Source organism: Anoplopoma fimbria, chromosome 18 (assembly GCF_027596085.1).
Source record: "Anoplopoma fimbria isolate UVic2021 breed Golden Eagle Sablefish chromosome 18, Afim_UVic_2022, whole genome shotgun sequence".
Taxonomy (NCBI): domain Eukaryota; kingdom Metazoa; phylum Chordata; class Actinopteri; order Perciformes; family Anoplopomatidae; genus Anoplopoma; species Anoplopoma fimbria.
This window is the reverse complement of record NC_072466.1, coordinates 13,759,373-13,783,387: the sequence shown is the minus strand read 5'-3', so window position 1 is coordinate 13,783,387 and position 24,015 is coordinate 13,759,373. Positions and strand designations below refer to the sequence as shown.

General features: G+C 38.0%; 1 protein-coding gene across 1 annotated transcript in view; it reads left to right on the top strand.

Annotated features, from left to right (window-relative positions):
- ptprk (protein tyrosine phosphatase receptor type K) overlaps positions 1 to 24,015 on the top strand; it is a 107,638-nt gene that overhangs the window by 71,088 nt on the left and 12,535 nt on the right. The window contains 13 exon segments of the mRNA XM_054619123.1: positions 3,440 to 3,622; positions 3,820 to 3,939; positions 4,571 to 4,680; positions 4,793 to 4,991; positions 5,100 to 5,205; positions 5,862 to 5,934; positions 6,225 to 6,347; positions 6,985 to 7,059; positions 7,401 to 7,437; positions 13,247 to 13,382; positions 17,485 to 17,514; positions 19,903 to 20,063; positions 23,504 to 23,691. Coding sequence (XP_054475098.1) covers positions 3,440 to 3,622; positions 3,820 to 3,939; positions 4,571 to 4,680; positions 4,793 to 4,991; positions 5,100 to 5,205; positions 5,862 to 5,934; positions 6,225 to 6,347; positions 6,985 to 7,059; positions 7,401 to 7,437; positions 13,247 to 13,382; positions 17,485 to 17,514; positions 19,903 to 20,063; positions 23,504 to 23,691 — 1,541 coding nt within the window.

The following is a 24,015-nucleotide window of genomic DNA, read 5'->3' as shown; positions in this document are numbered from 1 at the left end:
TTTTAGGCCTCACCTTGATTGCGCTCTTCAGCCTGATTTACAGTTGACTCAAAGGGTTAACGAGGCTTTTGAGTCATATTTGAGGAGGCACACCGTAGCTAATTAAATTTCCTTCTCATGTCATCAGAAGTTTGTTTAATGACTCGTACCTCGTTGCTTTGACCAAACTGCTTTTCCATGACTAAAATGTTTTGAATGTTGTTACTTCATTCATTTCTTATTCTGAGGTTGTTGATCTCTGGCCACTGGGGGATAATCCCACCATTCATATTGATAGATCGATTCCACGCAGCCTACAAGTGCAAATAACATGAATGTTGCAGCACAAATGTGAACCTTTCATGTGCTTAACTCTGGCCCACAGAGAGAGACCGAGACATGCAGGGAGAAAATGTGAGTTAAAGAGACGGAGTTTCATTTGTCTTCCTCATGACAGTGGAAGGATTACCAGGAACTAATTGGACAGATTAACTTGGATTTAGCTGCATCGCCTGTCAACCTTTTCTGCCCCCCCCCCCCTCCCATCCTCTTCCCTTTGCTTACCTCATTTCTTCTCTGCTTTTCTTCAAGCTTCTTTCTCCCTCTCTGTGGTCTTTTAACTGTTTATTTATTGGCTCCTACTAATGCTTCATGTTGGGGGACAGTTCATTTTTTTTTTTAAATTTCGCCCTTAGCATAGTTCTATTTCATTTAGTTTCATTTCCTTTGCTTTTGTTTTCCGTTCTTTAATTCCAACCTCTGGATTCAGCTGATATGAAGCTCGCCGTCCTTGGTGTTATTGTTGGTGTTTATTGGTATTGTTATTGTTTTCAAAGCTCCATCTGTGGAGAACAAAGCCTTTTAGTTCCAACATGAATCCAGCCGTTTGTATGTCTACCGGAGGAGGGGAAAGGGACAAGGCAGCCTCTGTGGTTTAGTGTTGGACCCGGTCCCGCTTGACTCTGGCCACGTTCCAAACTAGTTATCGTCTCTCCCCGTTCCTCCTCTCGCCCTTTTTTTCTTTCCCTCTTCATCTTTCTCTCCCGTTTCTCTCTCTCCTCTCTTTTATCTTTCACTCGCTCCCTCCAGCCCCAGTTTAATTTTCTCTACGCATTGCTTTGTCTTTACACTCTTCTTTACTCATTTTCTATGCTACTCTCTTTGCCCTCCTGTCGTTTTCTGTATTTCGTTCCTCTATTTCTTCGTATTCTCTCATTGTCTCTCCTCCCACCTTGCTCTCTACTACCTTTTTCACTCCCTACAGTGAAATGCAAGTGTGTGTGTTTGTGTGGGACAGGCAGCTAGTCATATATTTTGGTTTTAATTCCATGTCTCACTGTGAAGCAGAGTTAGAATCAAGACACCCTGAAATCAATACATTGCCCTAAGTCTGTGTGTGTGTTTGTGTGTGTGTGTGTGTGTGTGTGTGTGTGTGTGTGTGTGTGTGTGTGTGTGTGTGTGTGTGTGTGTGTGTGTGTGTGTGTGTGTGTGTGTGTGTGTGTGTGTGTGTGTGTGTGTGTGTCTGTCCTAATAGCCAGGTTTATGGTGAGGATCACAAGTATTGATTTAAACCGGGAAGTCAGACAGAGAGGAAGAGACGGAGACAAGTGAGGGAGAGACAGGCAGAGAAAGCAATAGGTCTCCCTCTCGCTCTATTTAAATGTCAACCATCCAATAACAGGTTGAAGCAAAAATGAAATGCTCTGACCCTTCTGCTATTAGCAAAACACACAGACAGACACACACACACACACACACACACACACACACACACACACACACACACACACACACACACACACACACACACACACACACACACACACAATTGAGCAATAATATTTGCTCAGCAGACAATTACCTGCCTGGGTGTCATCACAACCTTTCTTTCGTCTTTCTCATTTTCTCTCATATGTCTGTATGTCTCTTTATATGAGCTATTTACATCTAAATGACTTAGCAAACGTCAACATGTTTGTATTTCGCTTACATTCCTGTGTGTGTGTGAGTGCGTTTGTCCTTGACGATGCATTGTTATTATGAGAAGTTATATGGAGGTGAGCACACACACATACCAAAGCACACCTATACGTGCTCTGCCCAGATTTAATCTTGATGCTGTCACATCCTGCAGCACACGTCTGTGTGTGTGTGTGTGTGTGTGTGTGTGTGTGTGTGTGTGTGTTTGGGTGTGTGTGTGTGTGTGTGTGTGTGTGTTTGGGTTTAGTGTGAGATTGTCCATGCCTGTGAGTTTAGGCGCGTGTGTGTGTGTGTGTGTGTGTGTGTGTGTGTGTGTGTGTGAGTGAGTGACAGGCAGATAATGGGTTGTCAGAAGAAGCGACAAGTTTGTGTCCTTGTGTTGTCTTCTCTGAGAGAGGAAGACCCTGAGAAAAACAGAGAGCGAGACAAGGGGGGGTTGGGGAGAGCCTCTCTATTTAAGGTGAGCTGTTTTTATTAAAAAATCCTGGGAGGACATAAGGAAGCAGGTGAGTTACAGAGAGAGAGAGAAAGGAGGAAGGAGCATTAACAGGTGATGGAATGACTTACACTGTGGAAGAAGTCAGTTTAGGACAAGGCCCAACAAACAAAACTTTTAATTACATTTGTTTTGGTTGCCCAGTAAAAGGTTCCACTCTTGTCTGGGGATGTCCAGAGCCAATCTGCAAGATCAGTATTAGAGTTAAGGAAGGCATATTTTTCATTGGCATAGGCTGATGAAACCTATTGCCCCCTCAGCTGTAAAGAATATCGTGTGTTAACTTTAAAACAAACTACATCTATCTGATAGCTATAATAACTAGATACTGTTGCAGATCAAGACTTATGACTCGCTCATAACATATGATTAAAGCTTATAGCTTTTTTACAGAAAATGGCAGCTCTTCTATGTACAGCTCCACCCATACTGTTGAATGGCTGGAGAAGCACAACTCAAAAGTCATGAGAATCTAGTGCCCGAAATACAGTTGATTGATATGAGCTAGCAGGAAGCAGATGAGGAAAGGTTTAGTTTTGTGATTGCAGTGTGAGTGTGTCTGTGAGGTGGTGGGTGTGTTCTGGGGTGTTATTGATCCAGTTAAATGAGCCAGTTAAGGTAATTAAAGCCCCGGGCAGGCTGGAGAGAAGCTAGATTACATTGACAATAACAGTTCTGAATTCACGTAAAAGATTGGAAACAAAAGACGTGCCTCGTAGAAGTTAATATATTTGAGAAATGGTTGAAAGGGCAGTAAGGAGCAGAAGTAGATGTTCAAAAAAAAATCCCTCTTGTTTTATCTTTGGGAAAAAGTTGACTCAGCACTTACCTCTTACACCGACAGTGCACAATAATTTAAGTCATCAAAGATAGATGGCATATTTATGATCAGAATGCTGCAGTCGAATATATGGCAATGATCCGTTGGGTTACTGAGAAAACTCATGATGTTCTTTCCATGTGTTCTCCTCTGATTCTCTGTAGAACCTATGCGGACTCCTAAGAGGCTAAAGATTGCAGAGACCAGGTCTCGTCTGATAGCGGTGGACTGGGAGTCGTTGGGTTACAACATCACTCGCTGTCACACCTTTAACGTCACCATCTGCTACCATTATATGACTGCCAACAATCGCAGCAAAGCTGACTGCTTGGACATGGACCCTAAAGGTAATACTCACTTTAACTGTCAATACAGGTTTTATCTGTTTTATATCCTTGTATTTTGTTTTGTAGACGTTGTACAGACAAAACAAGACAGTTTATATACCAATAACTAATCAATTTATATGAAGAACAGCAGTCGTTAGTTGAAGGCCTAAATGCATTATAGAGTAAAATTGGTTTTCTTTTCTTTTTCTTCTCAGCACCTCGTCACCTGGTGGGAAACCTGCCACCCTACACCAATGTCAGTCTGAAGATGATTCTGACCAATCCAGAGGGAAGGAAAGAGAGTGACGAGACCGTCATTCAAACTGATGAAGATGGTGAGATACACAAATGACACTTTTTTCCGTACAATCAAAGGTTGTACTAATGATGAGACAGTAGTGATTGTGCTATAGGCGGCTATACGATAGCTTCTTGCTGATGTAATTCATTCACTAATTAGCCAGGTTTGGGATTAGTGCTATCCATTGCAACAACGTAGTGAATTCCATTTTGTGCAACAAATAGAACAATGAAATGCATCAGACTTGCAAGGTCTCTGTGCGTAACGTTTTTTATTGAAAGGGGTATTACATGCATATAAAAATATCCACTTGGTGTTCAAAGGCCTTGAGGGAAAAAAGTAAAGGCTGTGACGCTGTGATGCTTAAATTTACTGGTACTTTGACAACTTAGGTGACTCAACAAGCCACTACTGGGAAATTAAATAAGCATAACAAATGTTGTTGTTGCTTTTATTTTCTGAGAAAGCCACAAGAAAACTCTTGAACTATAACTTGGCATACACATTAACATGTTTCAGCAAAGTCTTTGCTGTGTGTATTCCTGTTGTTGTTGTTGTTGTTATGCATTTACAACGGTCCTAAACTGACTTCTTTTCACTGTTATTTTTATTTTTATGTTATTTTTATGAGCATTTAATCATTTTGTTTGTGTGTGCGTTAACAGTTCCAGGCTCAGTTCCCAGTCCGTCACTGAGAGCCACTCCATTTGAAGACAGAATTCTTCTTTACTGGAAAGAACCAACTGAGCCAAACGGAGTCATCATACAATATGAGGTACTATAAGCAGAAGTATTGGGGAGCAGTAATTGTTGTCGGAGCCAAACTATCACTCAGCTCAGTGGGGAAAATGTATAAACTGTGATTCTGTCTCTGTGCCCCACTTCAGATCAGCTACAGTGGTGTACGTTCATTTGACCCTTCGGTGCCTCTCCAGCGGCCGGGACTCACAGTGCTGCCCTCCAACGCCACACATCACTTATTTTCTCAGCTCCACCCAGGTGTCACGTACCAGCTCTCTATACGCGCATCCACCTCCAAAGGGTTCGGCCCAGCAACCACGCTTAACGTGACTACTAATATTTCAGGTAGAGAATAAGTTTTAACATGTTTTATTGTGGCATATCATATTTCATATTTAGATAGTCAGCAAGGTGAGACATGGGCACTAATACACACTCATATTCTTTCTTCAGCCCCGACAATAGATGAGTACGATGGGTCAGAGGCCTTTCTGAATGAAACTGCAACAACCATCACTATCCTGCTCAAACCTGCCCAGGCCAAGGGAGCACCTATAAGGTACTTCATACATATACAGTACATACCCAGACCCCGGCTTTGGTCAAAACAGCATGTATTTGGCTAGAGTCCAAAGCTTTGAGCATGTAATTGGTGTGTGTTTTGTACATAGATAGTTTTCTCCATAAAGCAACTAGTAAAACATACAACTTAACAACATCAAGCAGTTTTTTTGTAAATATGTTTGTGAATGATGCACTGGTCAAGCTTGAACATGTGCATTACAATACAATCAGTCATTATATTAATAATGCCAACTATGTTATTTTTGAGGAGTAACATGGAGGTATTCAACCGCCGACAACCGTGGGCGGAGTCATTGTGGTTTCGGGTTTTCTGTCCACTTGCTCAGACGGTTGAACTGATTAGAATTTGATGGCCAAATGTCACTGTGAGCACACAAAACAGTTACTACAAAACACATTGTTAGCCATAACTTACAAAGCAATTTGCTAATTGTGACAATTTCAAGATTATAATGACATTTTGCTTAGACATGGATGTAAACTGCTACATGACTGGTTGGTAGGGGCATACAACCAGTGATAATTATAGTTATAATATTGTATTAGTATTTTATTCATCATGAATGTATCAGTGTTTCACCCCAAAAATCATGTAATAATGTATTTATATTATCTTCTTCTCGTCTACAGTGCCTACCAGATTGTAGTTGAGGAAGTGAATCCTCAGCGAACGCGTCGTCAAGCTTCCTCTGACTGTTACGAGGTGATTATTAATCTCTTCTACATACATGCCATTAACAAGACATGCAACTACAGCCTAATATATCTGATCTATATGTATTTATCTACTAACTTACACATTCAAACACATACAACAAATACATCTTAGAATAGATAGCCACCATTTGGCTCTGTAGACCATTGGACATTTAGATCCCAACTGACATTAAGCAGAACTTTTATTTGTAGAAAAGTTCAACATTGTCTAACATTGTATTTGTAAGGCAAATTTATAGACATATTACTTTAATGTAAATATATCTTCTTTCTCAGGTCCCGGTTTCCTACCACAGTGCGTCTAGCGGTGGATCTCCATATTATTATGCCGCCCAGCTGTCCCCCAGCAACCTGCCTGAGCCGCTCCCCTTCACTGTTGGAGACAACAAGACATATCAGGCAAGCCTTTTTATCTGAGCAACAAATTCTGTGCATAGAGCAGCACAAATGTCAGGTGAAATGATAAATGAACTAGAAATCATAGTAAACTCAAAATGCATAAGTATAGGGATGCGGAATACACTCGCAAGAATGGGAATAGACAAGGTGGAAAACATGTAAGAGTTGCCTTGAGTTTTTATAATTTACTGTAATGCAAGGGGTTTTATTCCTATCCATATGATATGAATGTACCAGAATATCTTCATTTAAGCAAGCGCAGTAGTTCTCGAGCAAATGGTGAAAATAAACATAAATGCCTTTGCAAAAAGTTCCTGGATCCTGGATCAGCACAAATAGAATAACAGCAACAGAATATTTCCCTTTCTGGCAGAGAGTTAAATAAGAAACAGTTTTACAATTGAACGTTCATATTGAGCATGCAGACATGAGAGTAGCATCCCATCTAACTGATTGCAAGAAAGCAAATAAGCATATTTCTCAAAAATGAGATATTGAAGATATCCTGTAACAAAGAGATAAACCAAAAAAAAGCAAAAACATATCCTCTTTAGCAGATATAATAAGTGAAATTAGTATCTGATAATCTACGTATGTTTTGCCTCTTATAAAAGTAACTTTATTTCTCCATCCCCAGGGTTTCTGGAATCCTCCACTGGCCCCGAGAAAGAACTACAACATCTACTTTCAAGCTGTTAGCAGCACGGAGAGGGTATATAAATATTTATTCATGGGAAGAAGCACTAAACACACAGTGAGCTCATATTTCTCACCTGCTTGCTGCTGTGAATAAATACACTGTATGTACACATCCAAAGAGACACTAATTACACTTTAATTACATCACAGCCTCTACCTGCAAGCATTTATGACTTCTGAGAGTACTAAAACATATATGCAGACAACTGAAAAATGCCCCACTTGTTTGTTATTATACTGTGAATACATATGTACAGTAGTTAACATACAAAGTTACATTATCTTGATTAATGCTATAGTGTGTTTGTTGTGGATTTGGGACTAAGGTATTCCTCTTAATGTGTCTTTTTTTAGGAAACTAAGACACAGTGTCTGAGGCTCGCTACTAAAGGTAAGAACTGTCTCTTTTAATACCACTTTATGTCAAAAAAAGACCCCAGATCAGTGTTAACTTTTTGGATTATCACTGATAACATTAAACTAATGTAATGTATTTTTATATCTGGTCAACTACGCTTATTTTATGTTGTTAAATTACTTAACGTCCCTTAATGATTGTTCATAATCTGATATTTATTATTGTGACTGATGTAATGATTGTTTTGGTAGTTGTTTTTATGAGTATTAGTGGGGACAATATAACATAACACAAGATAATGTTTTTCATGTTAGAGAGAGAAAACATGTTCATGTTAAGTATTTGTTTTCACATTAAGCTCCTGTATGTGCACGCCGTCTAAATGTCAAGTTTTTACCAGCAACCATATGCTGATAGATTATCAGAGTGGTTTAATCCCCGGGCAACCACACACACTCACACACACACACAGACAAACACACGCACAAACACACACATATAAACATACACAAATGCCTTCACACTGTTTTCAGGAACGATTTTTAGAAATGCGGCTGATGGATCAAAGTTAGATCTAAGATTAAAAGAAAAATACATTAATGTGTTTTCGATGACATTGACAATCCTAGTGACTGGTGGTGTTGAGCTTCACAGAACAGTGAGGTCATTTAAGGGTATATTTTATTAAGCAACGCAGAACTACAAAGCAAGCAGAGATGAAAAGGCAAATTACATTTTTACAAGCCCATTGATTGTGAACTAGTGATTGTTTTGTTTTTCTGCTTGGAAAATGAGGGATTTGAGTAATTTATTTTCAAAACAGTTTGGGATAAATTTTCTCTCAATCGACTAATAATTTAATCGACTAATCCTTTAAGCTCCATTGTCACCATTCAAGAACAGGCAGCAATTATTAATGATCTTACAGGAGACTGATTGTATTAATGTCAATGTAAGTGTTTAGTTTAAATACAAATACCTTGGACTTGGTCTGTATTCTATAGTGTCGACATTTTATTAAGCTTACCTTTATTAACATAAAAGGTTGATTTCATATTAACAGAAGTCAACATGTTACTTGAATGTTGTGCTTGCAAGTTATCTTAGTTCTACTGCATTATGACTGTTATTGTTGTAAAAAAAAAAGAAGTAGCAATCACTTTCTGCACGGCTGATGGTCTTTGCTTTGACCTTCTGGTGCCAAAGGAGCATAAAACCAGACAGTAAAAGTGGCATAATTTGCAGTGCAATCAGCCATAATTATTGTAGAATGAATCATCATGGCTGATTGATTTGCATATTTTTATAAAGACCAATCAAAGGACAGACCCTGTAAAGTCGCTTAGACAATTAATAGTGTGGTATGTGGCATTGCTCCATGCTATGTCCTTGTCCCTATAAAATGAAACAAGTTCTAAAAGAATAAGATCGAAGTTGAAAATAACTGGCATTGTTCACCTATTTTATCTTTAGGTTGCAGAGTTCAATGTGACCAAGAAGTGTGAGCCTATAGGCTCTTAGGAAATGGATCCCATGGGATAGATCAAAGGAGTGGTTCAATCCCTCCAGTGCCTGTAAGATGTCATGTTTCTGCTCTGAAATAAGAGAAAACGTTGGAAGTTACTGTGTTTCCAGTGTCAACACATTTCAAGAATTGCTGGTGGTTGTAGTTACTAGAACAGGTTGGTTTCTTTGCCAAAGGCTGCTAGAAAGAGATGACACTAGCCTTAGGAGGTCTTAGTGAAGCTTAACTTATTACTCTTTTTTTCTTTTTTTTTAATAAGGCAGAAAGACAGACTAATGGACAGAGAGGTCAGACGAGCGTCCCCTCCTTTCTCTCTCCGTCCTTCTGCATGTGTGTGCACTCAAGCGTGCATCCGGGAGGGAGGATTAAGCGATTGTGGTCCTATTAGGTCATCTGGGGTATTGTGTGTTGTCATTGCTGCCTCAGGGTGTTTTGTGTGTGCGTGTGTGTGTGTGTGTGTGTGTCTTTGTAACTGTGTGGGTGAGTTGTGGATGTTAGTGTACTGACCTGGACAATTTTTTACAGACATTAGGAGCCACTGCCGACATTATGAGGTCAGGTCTTGAGACTCAGACTCTTTTAAAGATTGTTTTTTTCATTTTTGTCATGTCTTGTTTTGATACCCTTTGCCCATTGGCTGATCTGACAGTTATTAGAAAAAAAGTAGGTTAAACCAGTTAGTGTTGGGTAGTCACTAATGCAAAAATGATTTAGAATTAAAGCCACCCTTGTTTACCAACAACAATAAATCTTTTTTCATTAATCCTACATTAATATAACATTTAATTTTAATTCTAAGAATTGTGACCAAGATATATGCAATTACTTTGTTACATTGTTGCTAAAATACCTCAAACATTTGTTGGTATTACCACAATTTACTTAGCGATTCACATATAACCAAATTATTGTAATATTGGCCAAAATATTGGTCTAGCTCTGAAAGAAACATGAGGAAACATATTCAACATGTATTGGTAGGTTCTGCTGTAACCAACATCCAAATGTAATCACCTGTAACGCTTATTTACTTGCTAGACAGTTAAGAAATTGTGCTAGGATCTATCATCTTAAGAAAAACATGGAAATGTTATTTATTTGTCTCCATCTTAAGCAACGTTTTGCACATCACAAGTTCGGTAATAATCTTGGATTTCATGAAGCTCGACTTATGGTAAAAAGAAACCTCAAAGAATAAGACTGATGATATTCTATAGTTTTCTCATTGTCAACAAATCCCATGAAAAGACCAACACCAACAATGATATAGGCATATGCTAATTATAGCATGCATACCCAAAGCCTGATATCTCTTATTCCTCTGTGCTATGGAGCCCCATTGTTGTCCAAAAACTATTAAAAGGCATCTCTGAGCCACACAGTTTACTGGGTGACATGTTGCTTTATTTCCATGAATGTGGGCACTGTAATTTATTTTAAATCGACCCCACATGCATTGTTCTGCTGGCGTAAATATTCGCCAGAGCACTAATAGTGTATTCGTCCGCAGCTGAAAATAGTCCCCAACAAATGCACTATTTAGTCCCGTTTGACTGGCGTATTCTATGATTATATATATATATATGTAATATTATTGAGCTTTTTAAAAAAAAAATGAAACGTATATTTGTGATTTGTGTTATATGGATTTAGTGTACTTCTTAGAGCTGAGTTCTACAGACAAGGAAGGAAGTTGGAAGGAAGTTTTTCTTGGTTTTGGTACTTTTTGTGGAATTTCCTTTGTGGAATTTTCTACCTCACCCTTTCAAAGTATTTCGGCTGACAAACCACTGCTCATGCTTCATCTTTCAACCTGAGTTCCATGTTTTAGTGCAATATCGTTACATAATGACACAGAGCTGGATGGGGACTTTCAAGGATTTCAGCGGCATAAACATTTTTAACAAATTAATATGTTAGGGTTGAAAATACTGAGGGAGATAAAGAGAGAGAGAGATTATGTTTATCTTGATGATATTTTTCATTGGAAGTAGATTATTGTTTGATAGATGTATTGCATTATATTGAGTTATGTGCATATGTCTTTGTGTTGGATTATTTGGATTATCATAATGCACGATAATGTTCTTACGTTGCAGGACAAACTACTCTGCCGTTATGGGATCAGATCACTAAGCTTAGGGGCATGAAAACAGATGCTGGCTCTCTTGCTGTTGACTTTCTGTGCATGATCAACATGGTAAAATCTCCACTACAGCATGCACTCGGTCTGAAACATCATTTGTGAATTATATTCCAAGCAGACGAAATCAGGGAGTTCAGACAATTCTCTGAAGTCATCAGGAACAGAAATGAGTTTGAGTGCAACTAATATACTGTGACATTGGGGCAGAAACATTGGTCAGCTACAGCCAAATTGCATTTCAAAAGCATTTCCCAATGAGAGCATGACTCTAATGATGACCTGAATTGCACAGTGCCAGACACAGTCAAATGAACATTTCTTTATTTGTGTATATGTACTCAATTTCTAGCGTGCTTGCACCTGGAAATAGGAGTATGAGTATTGCATAGAGATCAAAGGTTCAGTAAATTTTCCATCAGGTGATACAACAAAAGTAATGAGAAGCTGAAATCGGTGTAAACTGAGTGTTTGTTACTTGAATTGACCAAGCTCCATAAAATAATACAGACCAGGGATGAACATAGTCAACATCTACTGCTTCTCTGTTACTGTCTTTTTACTGGACTTTATCTTTAAAGTGTACAAGAAAATGTCAAATGGTTAACTTAACTGTTAGCGTCATAGCTTATGTAAGTCAGTTGGTCAACCACTTTGGTCCAAACAGAAATATCTGAACTACTAGATGGCTTGCCATGAGATTTTGTACAGTTATCCATGTTTCCCAAAAGATGAGTCCTAAAGACTTTGGGTATCTTCTGATTTTTAATCTAGTGCCACCAGCAGGTCAAAGTTTTAACTTATCCTTTGAAATCACTCATCTACTAGATGCATCGTCACAAAGCTTGGTACCGACATTCGTGTCCCCCGTCAGGAGGACTTTGGTTATCCCCGGAATTTTCATCTAACAACACCATCAGGTCAACGTTTTAGCCTTAGCATGATGAAATGCTTTAATAGGATGTTGAACATGGTAAACATTATACATGCTCATATGTCATTGTGAGTATGTAAGCATTCTCTTGGTAGCATTTAGCTCAAAGCACGGCCGTGGCTGATGGCAGAAGACTGAGTCTGTAAAGATCTTGTTTCTTTGTTATGTTGCTTAAACTATAACTGCTTTAAACCTGCCAGATGCCTAGTGGTAAACACATACTCTAAAATGTGCAGATATGAACTGTAAATAGCGACTGGTGTGGGTGGAAGCAGTCTCTTTTGTTCATTATTGCATACCAAATATATTAATGGGGAATTTATTGTTAATTTTGGCCTCTAAGCCAAGTTAGTTCCTCAAACAAAACTTTTGGCTATATTTGGATCCTTAATGACAGTTACCATGGCATTTGTGTGTCAGTTGTGTGACTTTGCTTAACAAGGAATATTAAGAGTCTTGATATCTTCCCAATCTTTAGCAGAGGAATGATTAAACCTTTCTGTTTAAATGGCTCATTGGGATTTGTTTCCTTATTACACTCACCACTTTCCAGATGTCAGGGCATTTTGTAAAGACAGCTTGAGAGAAAACATAATACCTGAGGCTGTAAGGTGGCATACCTTTGCAGCCTTTGGTGACACAGGGTTGCATAGATACTTAAAATAGTGGCAAGAATCCATTATTTGTTTAACAGGCTTACAGTCAGTGCAAGAGAGCTCCTTTCTGACGAATTCCACTGTCCAGTAGATTAGTATTGTAAGCTTAATAAAAAGTAGCTTGTTTTATGCACATGTATTCACCAGATGGCTAGCACATTTGCAACAGCCACCATGATAACAGTACAATAACATATAATAATAGCTTCTAGTACTATCTCAGAGGTTACAGTGTTAAAAAAGTTGTTTATTTCATCTTCTGCTGTCCAGCAAACATTAACTCTGTGAGTTCACTCAAGATTTTTTTTTTTTAAAACTACTTTTCTTATCCTTCATTATGGTTCCTTACTCTTCTGCAGCATTTCAAGATGTTGCCAGTCCCTTCGAAGTCATTCAACAGCTTTGCACTGAAGCAACCACTCTTTCAATGGTGGTTTTCACTTTGCATCTTGTAGATACACCAATGTTTAACAAATGGGGATGTAATATGTTCTTGTGTCCACACCTAATATTATAAAATAATCAATAATTACAGTAGTATCCACAGTAATAATGTTGTTTTATTGGCGTTATAAATGTTATAGGTGCTACAGAGGAGCCAGAAGTCATTCCTGACCCGGCTAAACAGACGGATCGGGTGGTGAAGATCGCTGGGATCAGTGCTGGGGTGCTCGTCTTTATACTGCTAGTGCTGGTAGCCATCCTATTGGTCAAGAAGAGGTGAGTGACAGACCACGCCCGCTAAAACAGCTTTAATGGAGAATAGCATCAAGTGTGCAAATACTACATGAAAAACAGTACTACACCAACACACATGCGGATGCAAGAACACACATACAAATGTGCACCTAAATCCATTCTCTTGTTGTGTGTTGGTCCAGTATTTGCTGTAGTAACACCATCTTCCATCCATCCACCATAAACGTTGATCTCCCTTCAGAACCAGCTTCATCACTTCCTGAAGTTTGTTCTGTTTTTAAGGCACTAAATAGCTGATGGCTTGTTTTTCTGAGATCCAAAGCAAAATATGGTGTTTCCAAATTTAGAAACTCCTGCCTCACAGTTGTGTGATTTAGTGCAGGAGAGATCTGAGGCTGTGTTGTTTTTTTGGGTTTTTTTTTCTTGTGCCGTGCAGCTGTTGAATCAAACTAGGCAGAACAACAACCCCTCAGAGCTCAGACTCACTGAGAGTGTTAAAGAGAAACACAGTGAAAGAGATCCTCAAGCAGAAGATGTCAAGTAACTTTTCAAAACTAAAATTTGAAAATTCCAATACACATAGATTATATAAACACATCCAAGACATGATACTTAGTAGAAGCATAGTATGTGGTATTTTAAAGGCGAAAGGAGACGTAGAAGAAGGTCAATTGTGCACAGATAAAGGACATTTTTTAAAAAGTTGATAAAAGAAAAAGAGATAGAGGTGCTGACAAAGAAATACATTTTTTAAATCCACTAAAGCACACACATTGCCTCAAGCACTTTATTCGTTTAAGCTAACACACACACACACACACACACACACAAGAATTAAAGAGTGAAAATTGTTATACTAGATTGTGTGCACAAGTTTATTTAAGAAGAAAGAAAATGTGAACATCTGACACATACACACACTTCACTTCCATCTTGTAGAAAAGCACAGAGAAGCGTCACAGTTGGTCCTGGTGTCACTGTAGCGTTTTGCCCTGTGATGTGTTAGTTTGGTGCAGGGCTCCACCATGTGGTGGCTCAACACACATGCAACATGTGAGTGCAGCTGAGGAGCTAAACAGCAGCCTAATCAGTAGATCAAACTAACAAATTATAGTTATAAGCACTCATAAATATTCCTAATGCTTCATAACAACAATCATAACACATTACAAAACATTTTATAATGACATGAAGTTAAAGTATTAAACTCTCATAGTTTCTGGTCACTCATTTACTTTTAGTTTTTTTAATGATCATAGTGTATTATAAAGCCCATGGTTGTAACACATTATTATTATTATTTTTTATTATTTTTATAACGCATTTAAATAACTAATATATATAACATTGTAATGTGATTATAAGTTACTATAAGTGGTCATTGTTATGCAAGATTGTTACATTGTTACATTTATGCAAGAACCACACACAACAAATGTGAAATTAATCTTACTAAACTTTCTTATTGCGAACAATGGCTAACAATTAATTTCTACTATACAGAATTATAATCCACTATGATCCTTGCAAGAGACATATTTAGTGAGCGACTGCTACTAAATGCTTTATAATTTGTTGTGATTATTGTTATAAGCACTATGAATACTTATGTCTTTTAACTAGAGTTATACAGTGCCATAAGTAGATTATAACACGTACATTTGTTTATGATACATCATAGACATTAACGTAACATTTCCTTTAGAAATCTGGTAGATCTATCGTCCTATTTAAGTTCAGAAGGACTTATTTTAATTGCTTAATAATATCACGTCAAAAGTCAATGAAGCTGTAAGGAACGTGATCTTCATGCTTTAAAAGCAGCCCCGACCCGTCCCCAAGTCTAGACAGTTTTTGCATATAACCTGCTCTCTATTCATCAAACCTGAGTAACTGTGAAGTAACACGAGTCTGAATTATGTCTTTGTACTTTTCAGGACGTACGTGTGCATATGCGTGCATGCAAGTCATGAACACAAGTGTATGCGTGTAATAATTAACCATTACTAAACACGCCGCACTTCCTGTGACCTTTCAATTAAAAGATGGTGTTCAGGGAACCTGAGTGCCTCATTAAAAAGAGAATAATCAGGGGCCCAATTTGCATATTCGGGACAAATATATTCATGTCGAGCACCTTATTTCACATTTAAAAAAATAGCAACTTAAATAGCTTGATTTGCTCATTGACCGCCATGTATCTTGAACACTGTACAAGAAATTTAAGATGAATTATCATCAACTTGGAATCATCAACTGTGTCTTTCAGGAGATACGCTGAAGTATGGCATCTTGCCAGAGGCTCAAGAGAGCAACCATGAAAACACTCTCTCAATTACAACCAATCATGATCTCACTCAGCAAATCAAAAACAATTAAGAGACATTAAATTTCAGTGAGTGATGAACTCTCGTCACCAGAGAACCCTAACCTCTGAATTTTTCTGCCAATTCTCTTAATGATTTCATGCGATCCAGCAGTCGTGCTGCTGATTTAATATGAAAGTGCAATTAATAATGATATCAACAGGCAAGGGAAGATTATTTATAAAGCACATCCAAAGGACCTGAGCCTAAAGAGGACGATTGACATTTTCTATTATTGCAGAAGCTGCTGCTATTTTGTAATACCCAACCGTATTTGAAATTCACTCACCACCATCCCAAAAACTTGACAGTGTTTGATCCACAGTTTGCACTCAGTGGCCTAATTACTGTAACACATATTACTGAGCATTACCTTACCCTCTGAGGATTTCAAGCCTTTTTGATAACAGAAAATAGGTCCAAACGGAAAGGAGTCAACTGTTCTGTATTTGCATGCACAGCTGGGAGGAGCTGATTTCAGTGTGTCTGTTGTTGTTTTGAACTGTAACCAGCTCAAGCAGCGTTTACGCATTTGGGCAAGAGAAGACTTCAAATAAACACCAGCACCAGATCACTAAGCATTCAAGGACTGCCACAGGATGACAGCGCTCTTGTAAAGGGAAATATCTTGTTAACATGTTATATTTAAGTGTATTTCTGACAGGTTGAAGTTATATATCACCAGCATCAACAACTGAAGATGAATTTAATTTTAGGAAATATAATATTTTCAAGTATTATGTTTAATTGTGTTTCTACGTTAATGCTTTGTGTGGTGTTTTACATTACTTTTTAAAGTTACATTTTTTGTTAAATTTATGAGACAATATGAGACTGTGTAGCCACCAACATTGATCAACTCATGACAGCAGTCACTGGTTGAGAAAACTTATTTGCATATCTCTGCATGGGGTAAAAAGTGAGTCCTAAACACTTGGTTTCAGTTATATTGCATCTTTGTTTTGAGCTATGACATAATTTGTGTTGAGCTATGAAAACAGATCTGACGTGTTTAGATTGGTGTGTGAACTAAACTCTCTCAACTGACTTAGAAGTGTATTTGGAAAATGTATGTGATATTATTCAAGGATCTGTGACCCTCATAAGTGTGAAGTAATGATGACAGCATTAATTAGTTTTCCATAAAGGTTTCTGGGGAGATCAATCTTCATTGTCATTGAACCTCTTCAACTTTTAACAATACTGCATCTTTAAAATGGTGGGATATGATGACATTGCAATGACATCATGCTTGCTTTACAGGAAGCAAGCTGCGTGGTGTTACAGATCGCTTTGTATCAGTTTTGTCAAATTATTTACCCTTCATAGGAGTAAGGAAATGGTTATTGGCTGATTAGGGCTAAAAGAAAACTTTGTTCAGGGCCTTTTAGATACAGCAAATTCTTCTTAAAAATAATGCATGAATATTGTATTAAAAAAGACAAGAAAGACCATGTTCTGATAGTTAATTATTAACAGTTATTTGGCATTAAGTAATAGTTTTATTAGTCTTTTAGCTAGTTTTGTAGTATTTATTTTGCATTAAACTTAAGTTTTTGAGGTTTTTGTTTATTTTTTAAATAGGGCCCATAGTTATTATAACAAACCATTGCATGACCCTCAAGTTGTAGCAATCAAAATATGTTTTCTTCTGTTTCTGTTGTTGCTGGTTGGGACATAGGACAATATTGTCCTAATTTGCACATTCATGACCTTTGTGTCTCATTCTTTGCTTTCTGATTGGCTCACAACCCCAGGAGGACCTACTATTCATACTCTTATTACCTGTAAGTAAACAACCAATCAACAATCAGCTCACCCAGCTGCTGTTATCTTATTGGGTGAATTATTAGTGGCTAGTTGTTGTTATTTTTAAAGATGCAGTATACTTTTTTCAAGACAAAACACATTTTCAGCTCTGACCAACCAGCCAAAGCCATCCTCATTGACGCCACGCCAGGGTGGGGGTCAGTTCACTTTCATGTCAGTCAGGTCGGGACTTTACTTATTTTCAATCATTCATATGTAAGTATTTTAAACGCTTAGACAATAAAATTATAATTATTAAAACGTTTTATTTGCAAGAGAATGTTGATGGTTTCATGCCTCAAAATTACAGTAAATGCTAAATGTTAGCAATTTACACTTTAAAGGGACTAAACTGACAACTGAACTGAATTGACCTCAGCCCTGGTGTCCTCTACATGCTCCAAAGTTGCTCTGAAGCAGGCTTTTAAAGGCCAAAGTGGGCCATAAACCAGAACAAAGCAGGCCAAAGTGGGACAACACAGGCCCTCAGGGTGTTATTTGAAAAAAGAATGCTGCACTTGTGACATGTAGCTCTTTGTGTGCATGTAGTCATGTGATCATCCATCCGCCCATCAAGTCACAGGTATCATGGTTACTCTGCTGCACATTCTCAATGTCTCAGTCAGCTTCCTGTGTGGAGCACATGGCTCTGATTTTTGTAGTTGTTGGTGGGTTTTCTCGTGTTGTGGGTACTCTTTACTTCTCTACTCTGTTTCTTATGTCTCTCACTAGCGGTGACCAAAATGGATTCCTAAATGCCTCTTTGCACTTAGCAGAAACAAAAACAGATTATCAGAAAAATATGGACATTTATTCATCAACTGCTAGTCCCAGAATGTATCTGGACCCAAAAAAATGTTGCTTGCCAGTTTATATAAAATATATTTACAGTACTATTACACAGCATATGGTGGTTTATAGTGCATCGCCTTCTTTCCTATTTTTGTCTTATGTTGGACAATACATTCACAAACACCCACACAAGCAGCTACACATGGTCAGCAGCTAAACCAAAGTTCTCAAGTGTGTGTGTGTATGTGTGTGAGTGTGTAAATGTGTGTGAGTGTTTGTGTATTACGTGTGTGTGGTCTTAGAGGTGATGTTGGTGTATTTAGGGGTGAAGAGGTCAAATAAACAATAAAACAAAGCATGCTTTCTGTCGGTTTACGGGGAAGAAGTCAGAGCTGTACATTGTATCAGTTATGCAACAATCAAACATTATTTCTTCATCAAACCTCTTAGAGATTTGTTTACATGTATGTCGGAGCTTAAACTTCTATACAAGTAAGGAACTAACTCTTTTAAAGCAGTTCACATAGAAACATATTAAATGTTTGCTCTCCTGTACAGATGTTGTCCTAACTGATGTACATCTATGGCTCTGGGTACAAAATGTTCCTGCATGCTCCGTCATGCTCGCAGTATTAAGCCCTATACAGTTATTTTTCCTGGGATTTTATGGATTGCACACATTAGGAGAGAGTTAAACCTGAAAAGGATACCTTGGTGTCTAGATTTTAAACTGTTATTTTTCTTCACTAGGCACCATTTTCTGTTGCTTTCAAAGACAAAAAAGGCATTTAATTCCTCATTATAACAAAAACCTGTGAAATAAAAAATCTGGTATTTCTAAAGGTATCTTTCCTAGAAAGCCGGTGTACCTTTCTCTCATTATTCTGGACTGACTATCTATGATGTGCCCTCGAGTCTTACTACTCACATGAAGATGACTCTGGTACTTTGGTTTGTAAATGGTTTTCCCTAAACCTCTACAGATCTAAGGTCATTCCCTTACTGCTGTTTTAATGGGATTTCCTCTCTTTGCTGTGGGATGAAAACCAAATAATTAATACCTTGTTTTTTTTTCTTTTACTCTTATTTGATTTTTTTTTTTTGAATAAAACTTACATTTTTCATCTGACAGCTTATTTGTGGTAGCGAGGTTGATAACAGGTTTTTTCTTTGCTACTTGAAGGCCATAGGCCATTTCCCCTGGACTGTATTAGACGCTACTTTCCCTCCGCTCCTTTGGTTGAGCCTGTTACATGCTGCCATTTACAAAAAAAACTTTCCTCTGCCCCCCTTGCCTGTCCTTTCCTCTTCTCTTCCTCTCTTATTCTCTTTTCCCCACCTTTCTACTTTTCTCTTCCTTGTTGGATCTAAACTCTGCATCTTGAATCAGCAGCCTGCAGCCCCCAGCCTTGCTTTTATTGCCAAAAATGGACATGATACCACCTACTTCATACAAACTATAATGTACTTTACAATTTGAGACTATTCCTTAAAAGGCAGTGGTCTGCAGGATAGCTGATGTTTGTGTTTTTGTTTATAAAAATCCTGACTGTGTCTGTCTCTGCCCCCGACAGGAAACTGGCTAAAAAACGTAAAGACGCCATTGGAACAACGCGGCAGGAAATGACTCACATGGTGAATGCCATGGATCGCAGCTATGCTGACCAGAGTACTCTGCATGGAGAAGATCCCATGGCTGTGACATTCATGGACTCTCACAACTACAACAACAGATGTAGGTTCAAAAACAAGACTATTATTATTGTTATTATTAACCTTAAACATTAGTAATACCATGGACTATCTTCAAAACACAACCTAATGAGTGCACTTGGAATCTAATATATAGTTTTAGCCTTTAACATTCTAACACATCTACTTATTTTCATCTTTCCTCTCTTCTATTTCCACTGATGAGACTTCTCACCTATAGTGATGTTAAAGATCTCAAGCTCAGTCGTCATTACAGCATTTCAACGTGGAAACAACTAGAATTATGAGTCATGATGGATAAACCTTCCCATTATAATTTAACCTGTCCATTACAGTTTCCCTGAGTCTAAAGTGACATCTTCAAATGTCTTGTTCTGTCTGACAAACAGTCCAAAAACCCCAAATATTCAGTTTATAGAGGTATAGCACAAAGAAAAGCAGCAAATAACAATAATCAATTCAACCATATCAGTTATACAATAAATAAAATGGAACCATTGACAGTGTAGAGAAGTTTAGAAAGTTTACGTATGTTTATGTCTGATGTGTGAACGAAAGAACTGCTGATAAATCATTTCTGTCCAATCCATGGTTTTACCAGACCACATTGAGCAAGGCACAAATTATGGGATGGTCCTGTCATAGTTAAATATGATGTATTTTCTAACTCGTGTTTAAGTCATGGCTGGAGAATGTCTCGTGTAGACCATCAGTAGCCACACAAAGATCCTCTTTGAATTGTCCTTAAGGTCCTCATGTAAGGTTTGAGAAAAACTAAAATTGAGGACATTTCCTCACCGTGTTTCCTCCCACAGTGCCCAACGATCCTCTGGTTCCAACGGCTGTGCTAGGTGAGACTTCTGGCATGGTCGGATGTGTCCCATTTACCACCAGCTCCCTTTAGTGATCACCCATCCTCATCTTAAAGCCTTGTAGCCCCCTCTTTGTGCGTCATTACATAGGTCCCAATTCAGTGTGTCCTCAGTCAAGGTCAAAGTTTCCATTACATCCTGTGTTTATACTTTGACTTCTGTGAAGTACGTTTTTGTTGGTGAATAGTTTAGCTTGACTGAAGTTTCAGTACCACAATGTTGTCTCTTATCCACACTTTAAAAGTGCCAAAAACTCTAGTATTACCACAGATATTGACATACATACATACATACATACATACATACATACATACATACATACATACATACATACATACATACATACATACAGAGACATATATACAGACAGACAGACATATATACATACATACATAGATACAGATACATACATACAGATACATACATACGATACATACATACGTACATACAGGCAGTGAATTGAAATTAAACAAAAACAACAAAAATACAAAATAGATGTTTGGATTTCGTTCAAAGGCATCTGATGATGTGTAATGAATTGGAATACATGCGGATGACAAAACTGTAAATTCATCTTTTATCTTTTTTATGCTACCCTAGTGCCAACTCTCTGTGTAAAACATTGCCGGTACTGAAAACTCCTACAGCCAAGCATTTCATCTGTCGTACTGTGTTTTCCCCAGGTTCAATCATTCCCAATCCAAGCCATGGTTTCTGTTTCCTACTGAGTGTTATTGATATTCACAGTAATTACCTTCATTCTCCCTCAGAGACCTCATTATTTCCACAGTTTTGAGTTGTTTTAAGACATGCCATATCTTGTCCCAAAAAACGACAGAAACTGCTGCTTAAAAGTAGGAAGACAATTTGTCACATTGCCATCGCAAAACGACTGCAGATTAAATCTGTGACATCGAGTGACAGTGAATAACTTAGTGCCTGCAGGCCTCCGTGCTTGGCAGAGCTTTTTCCATGCACTGGATCTCGAAGTCTGCTTGAGTATCTACCATCTGCGATATTCCCCAGGCTGAGGAGTGAAAGCTGTAGTTTTTGCCAAGTTGGATGCTCCCCCAGCTCCAATGTTGCACTGCAATGTGTTTATCTTTAGTTTAGTCTAGTGTTGACACTGCAGCATGATGTAGAGTTCTAACAAACCCTTAAGGGCTCCACAATCCACAACGCCACCAAACTGTGTTAACTAACTGGTCCATAGCCTTTAATTTAGAGTGAAGGCTGCAGTTATAATCTGTCTTGGCCAATCACATCACGGAGTGGGAAGAAGTAGCATGAAGTAGCAAATTAAGAGGCAGTGTCGGGTCAAGTTTACTGTTAATTGGCCTGACGAGGGCTCAGCAAACCTTTAACGATCAGTAATGAGCTAACATGTCCTCAGAGCAGATAAAAGCATCAGCTGGATGAAATAAACAGTGTCAGTTAATAAACAGTGGTGGAGATGAAATCACTCAGTTGTTCTGCAACCCCAAGCTACACCATTATACAAGCTGCCAGTCTGTGCTTACTACTGTCTACTCACGTTAACCCCTAGAGAAACACTCACCTGGAAGTTCTGCAACAGTGTCCCCATAATTACCTACCTCTAAAATACTTTTTCAACGTTCAAGCTTCCAAAAAGCAAGGTTAATTATAACATGCTATACTCACAAGTGATAAATAAACCTGCAACATCTCTACACTATATAGCAGATGATTCATTCCTAATACAACAGCAGCATCATATGCTGAAACGTGTTACTGTGGTGAAATGTGTTAATGTTGAATAAAACCAACTACTTTTACAGTTAAAATTGGTATGGAAGGTGCAGAAAGGTTGGGATAGCAGACTGAATTATACAGTATGTTTGAAGCGGCAGTTACTGAATGAAGGGACATAGTTGTAAATAGGACATCGCAGTAAACTTAACAGCTCATTTTAAGTTGTTGTGTCTTGATTATTAGGGTCTTCCGTGTTGCTAAAGGTGTGTTTTAATCAAGTGTCAAATTTCACTTCATGTTTTTTGGACATCTTCCATAGTTTTGTGAGATCATCAGTTTTTTTCGTCATCCATTATATATGAACCTTTGGGGTCCATGTTCATTGATCAAAGTTGCCAATGTAACCTGTTCTTCATGTTTAGAGTCTTACTAACAAATCCTCCCATCCAGCTGTCTGACTGAACCTTTTGCTCTTCTCTTTTTTCTGCTGCTTTAACATGTAGTTCCAATCACAGGTGAGAATACACAGAGAAAACTAAGTGACTTGGTTTGGTTTTTGGAAAATTCTGTATTTTCTTTTGGTATTAGTTTAAAGCCAGCAGCAGGTACTCATTTCGGAAAGATGTAAAAGTCCTTGTTTTGTTGCTTTTGTATAGATAAAAGTAATGTGTTTTATATCAGTGCTTGTATATGACTTTATCCAACCAAAGCTTTTTACTGTTTCATTCATCCCACAGTCCTGATAAGAAAAATTGGATCCGTTTAATACGTGTTTTGTACACTAGACTGTTTAAAACAGCGAAAGCACTGTTAGATGCAACTCAAATGTTTGTAAATTTGCAATTCACCTGACCAGTAATTTCCCCTCTTGTTGTAGATGAGAACCACAGTGCCTCTGCAGCGGAGAACAGCCGGCTCCTGGATGTTCCTCGGTATCACTGTGAAGGAACCGAATCCCCTTATCAGACAGGGCAGCTCCACCCTGCAATCAGAGTGGCCGACCTTCTGCAGCACATCAACCTCATGAAAACATCTGACAGCTACGGCTTTAAGGAGGAGTATGAAGTAAGATTATAATGAACAGTACTTTGATCAGTAGTACTAGTAGCGTTAAAGTGGAAAAAATACAGATGTATTGCAAGTAGAAGCAGTCATGTTAATGTTGTTTTCAGAAGTACTTTTATAACCTTACATATAGCCCAGATAGGGATATTTCTGATTTTATTCTATTCCTATTTTGGTGGACTTGACAGTTCAATACATTAAGATATTTTAAATGTATTGTACACACATTTTTTTATTCAGAAAACAGAAATCTTAGAAGGAAAGTCAATAATGCCATATTTGATGTTTTGGCTTTACATTAAAATGATAAAATGACTATTTAGG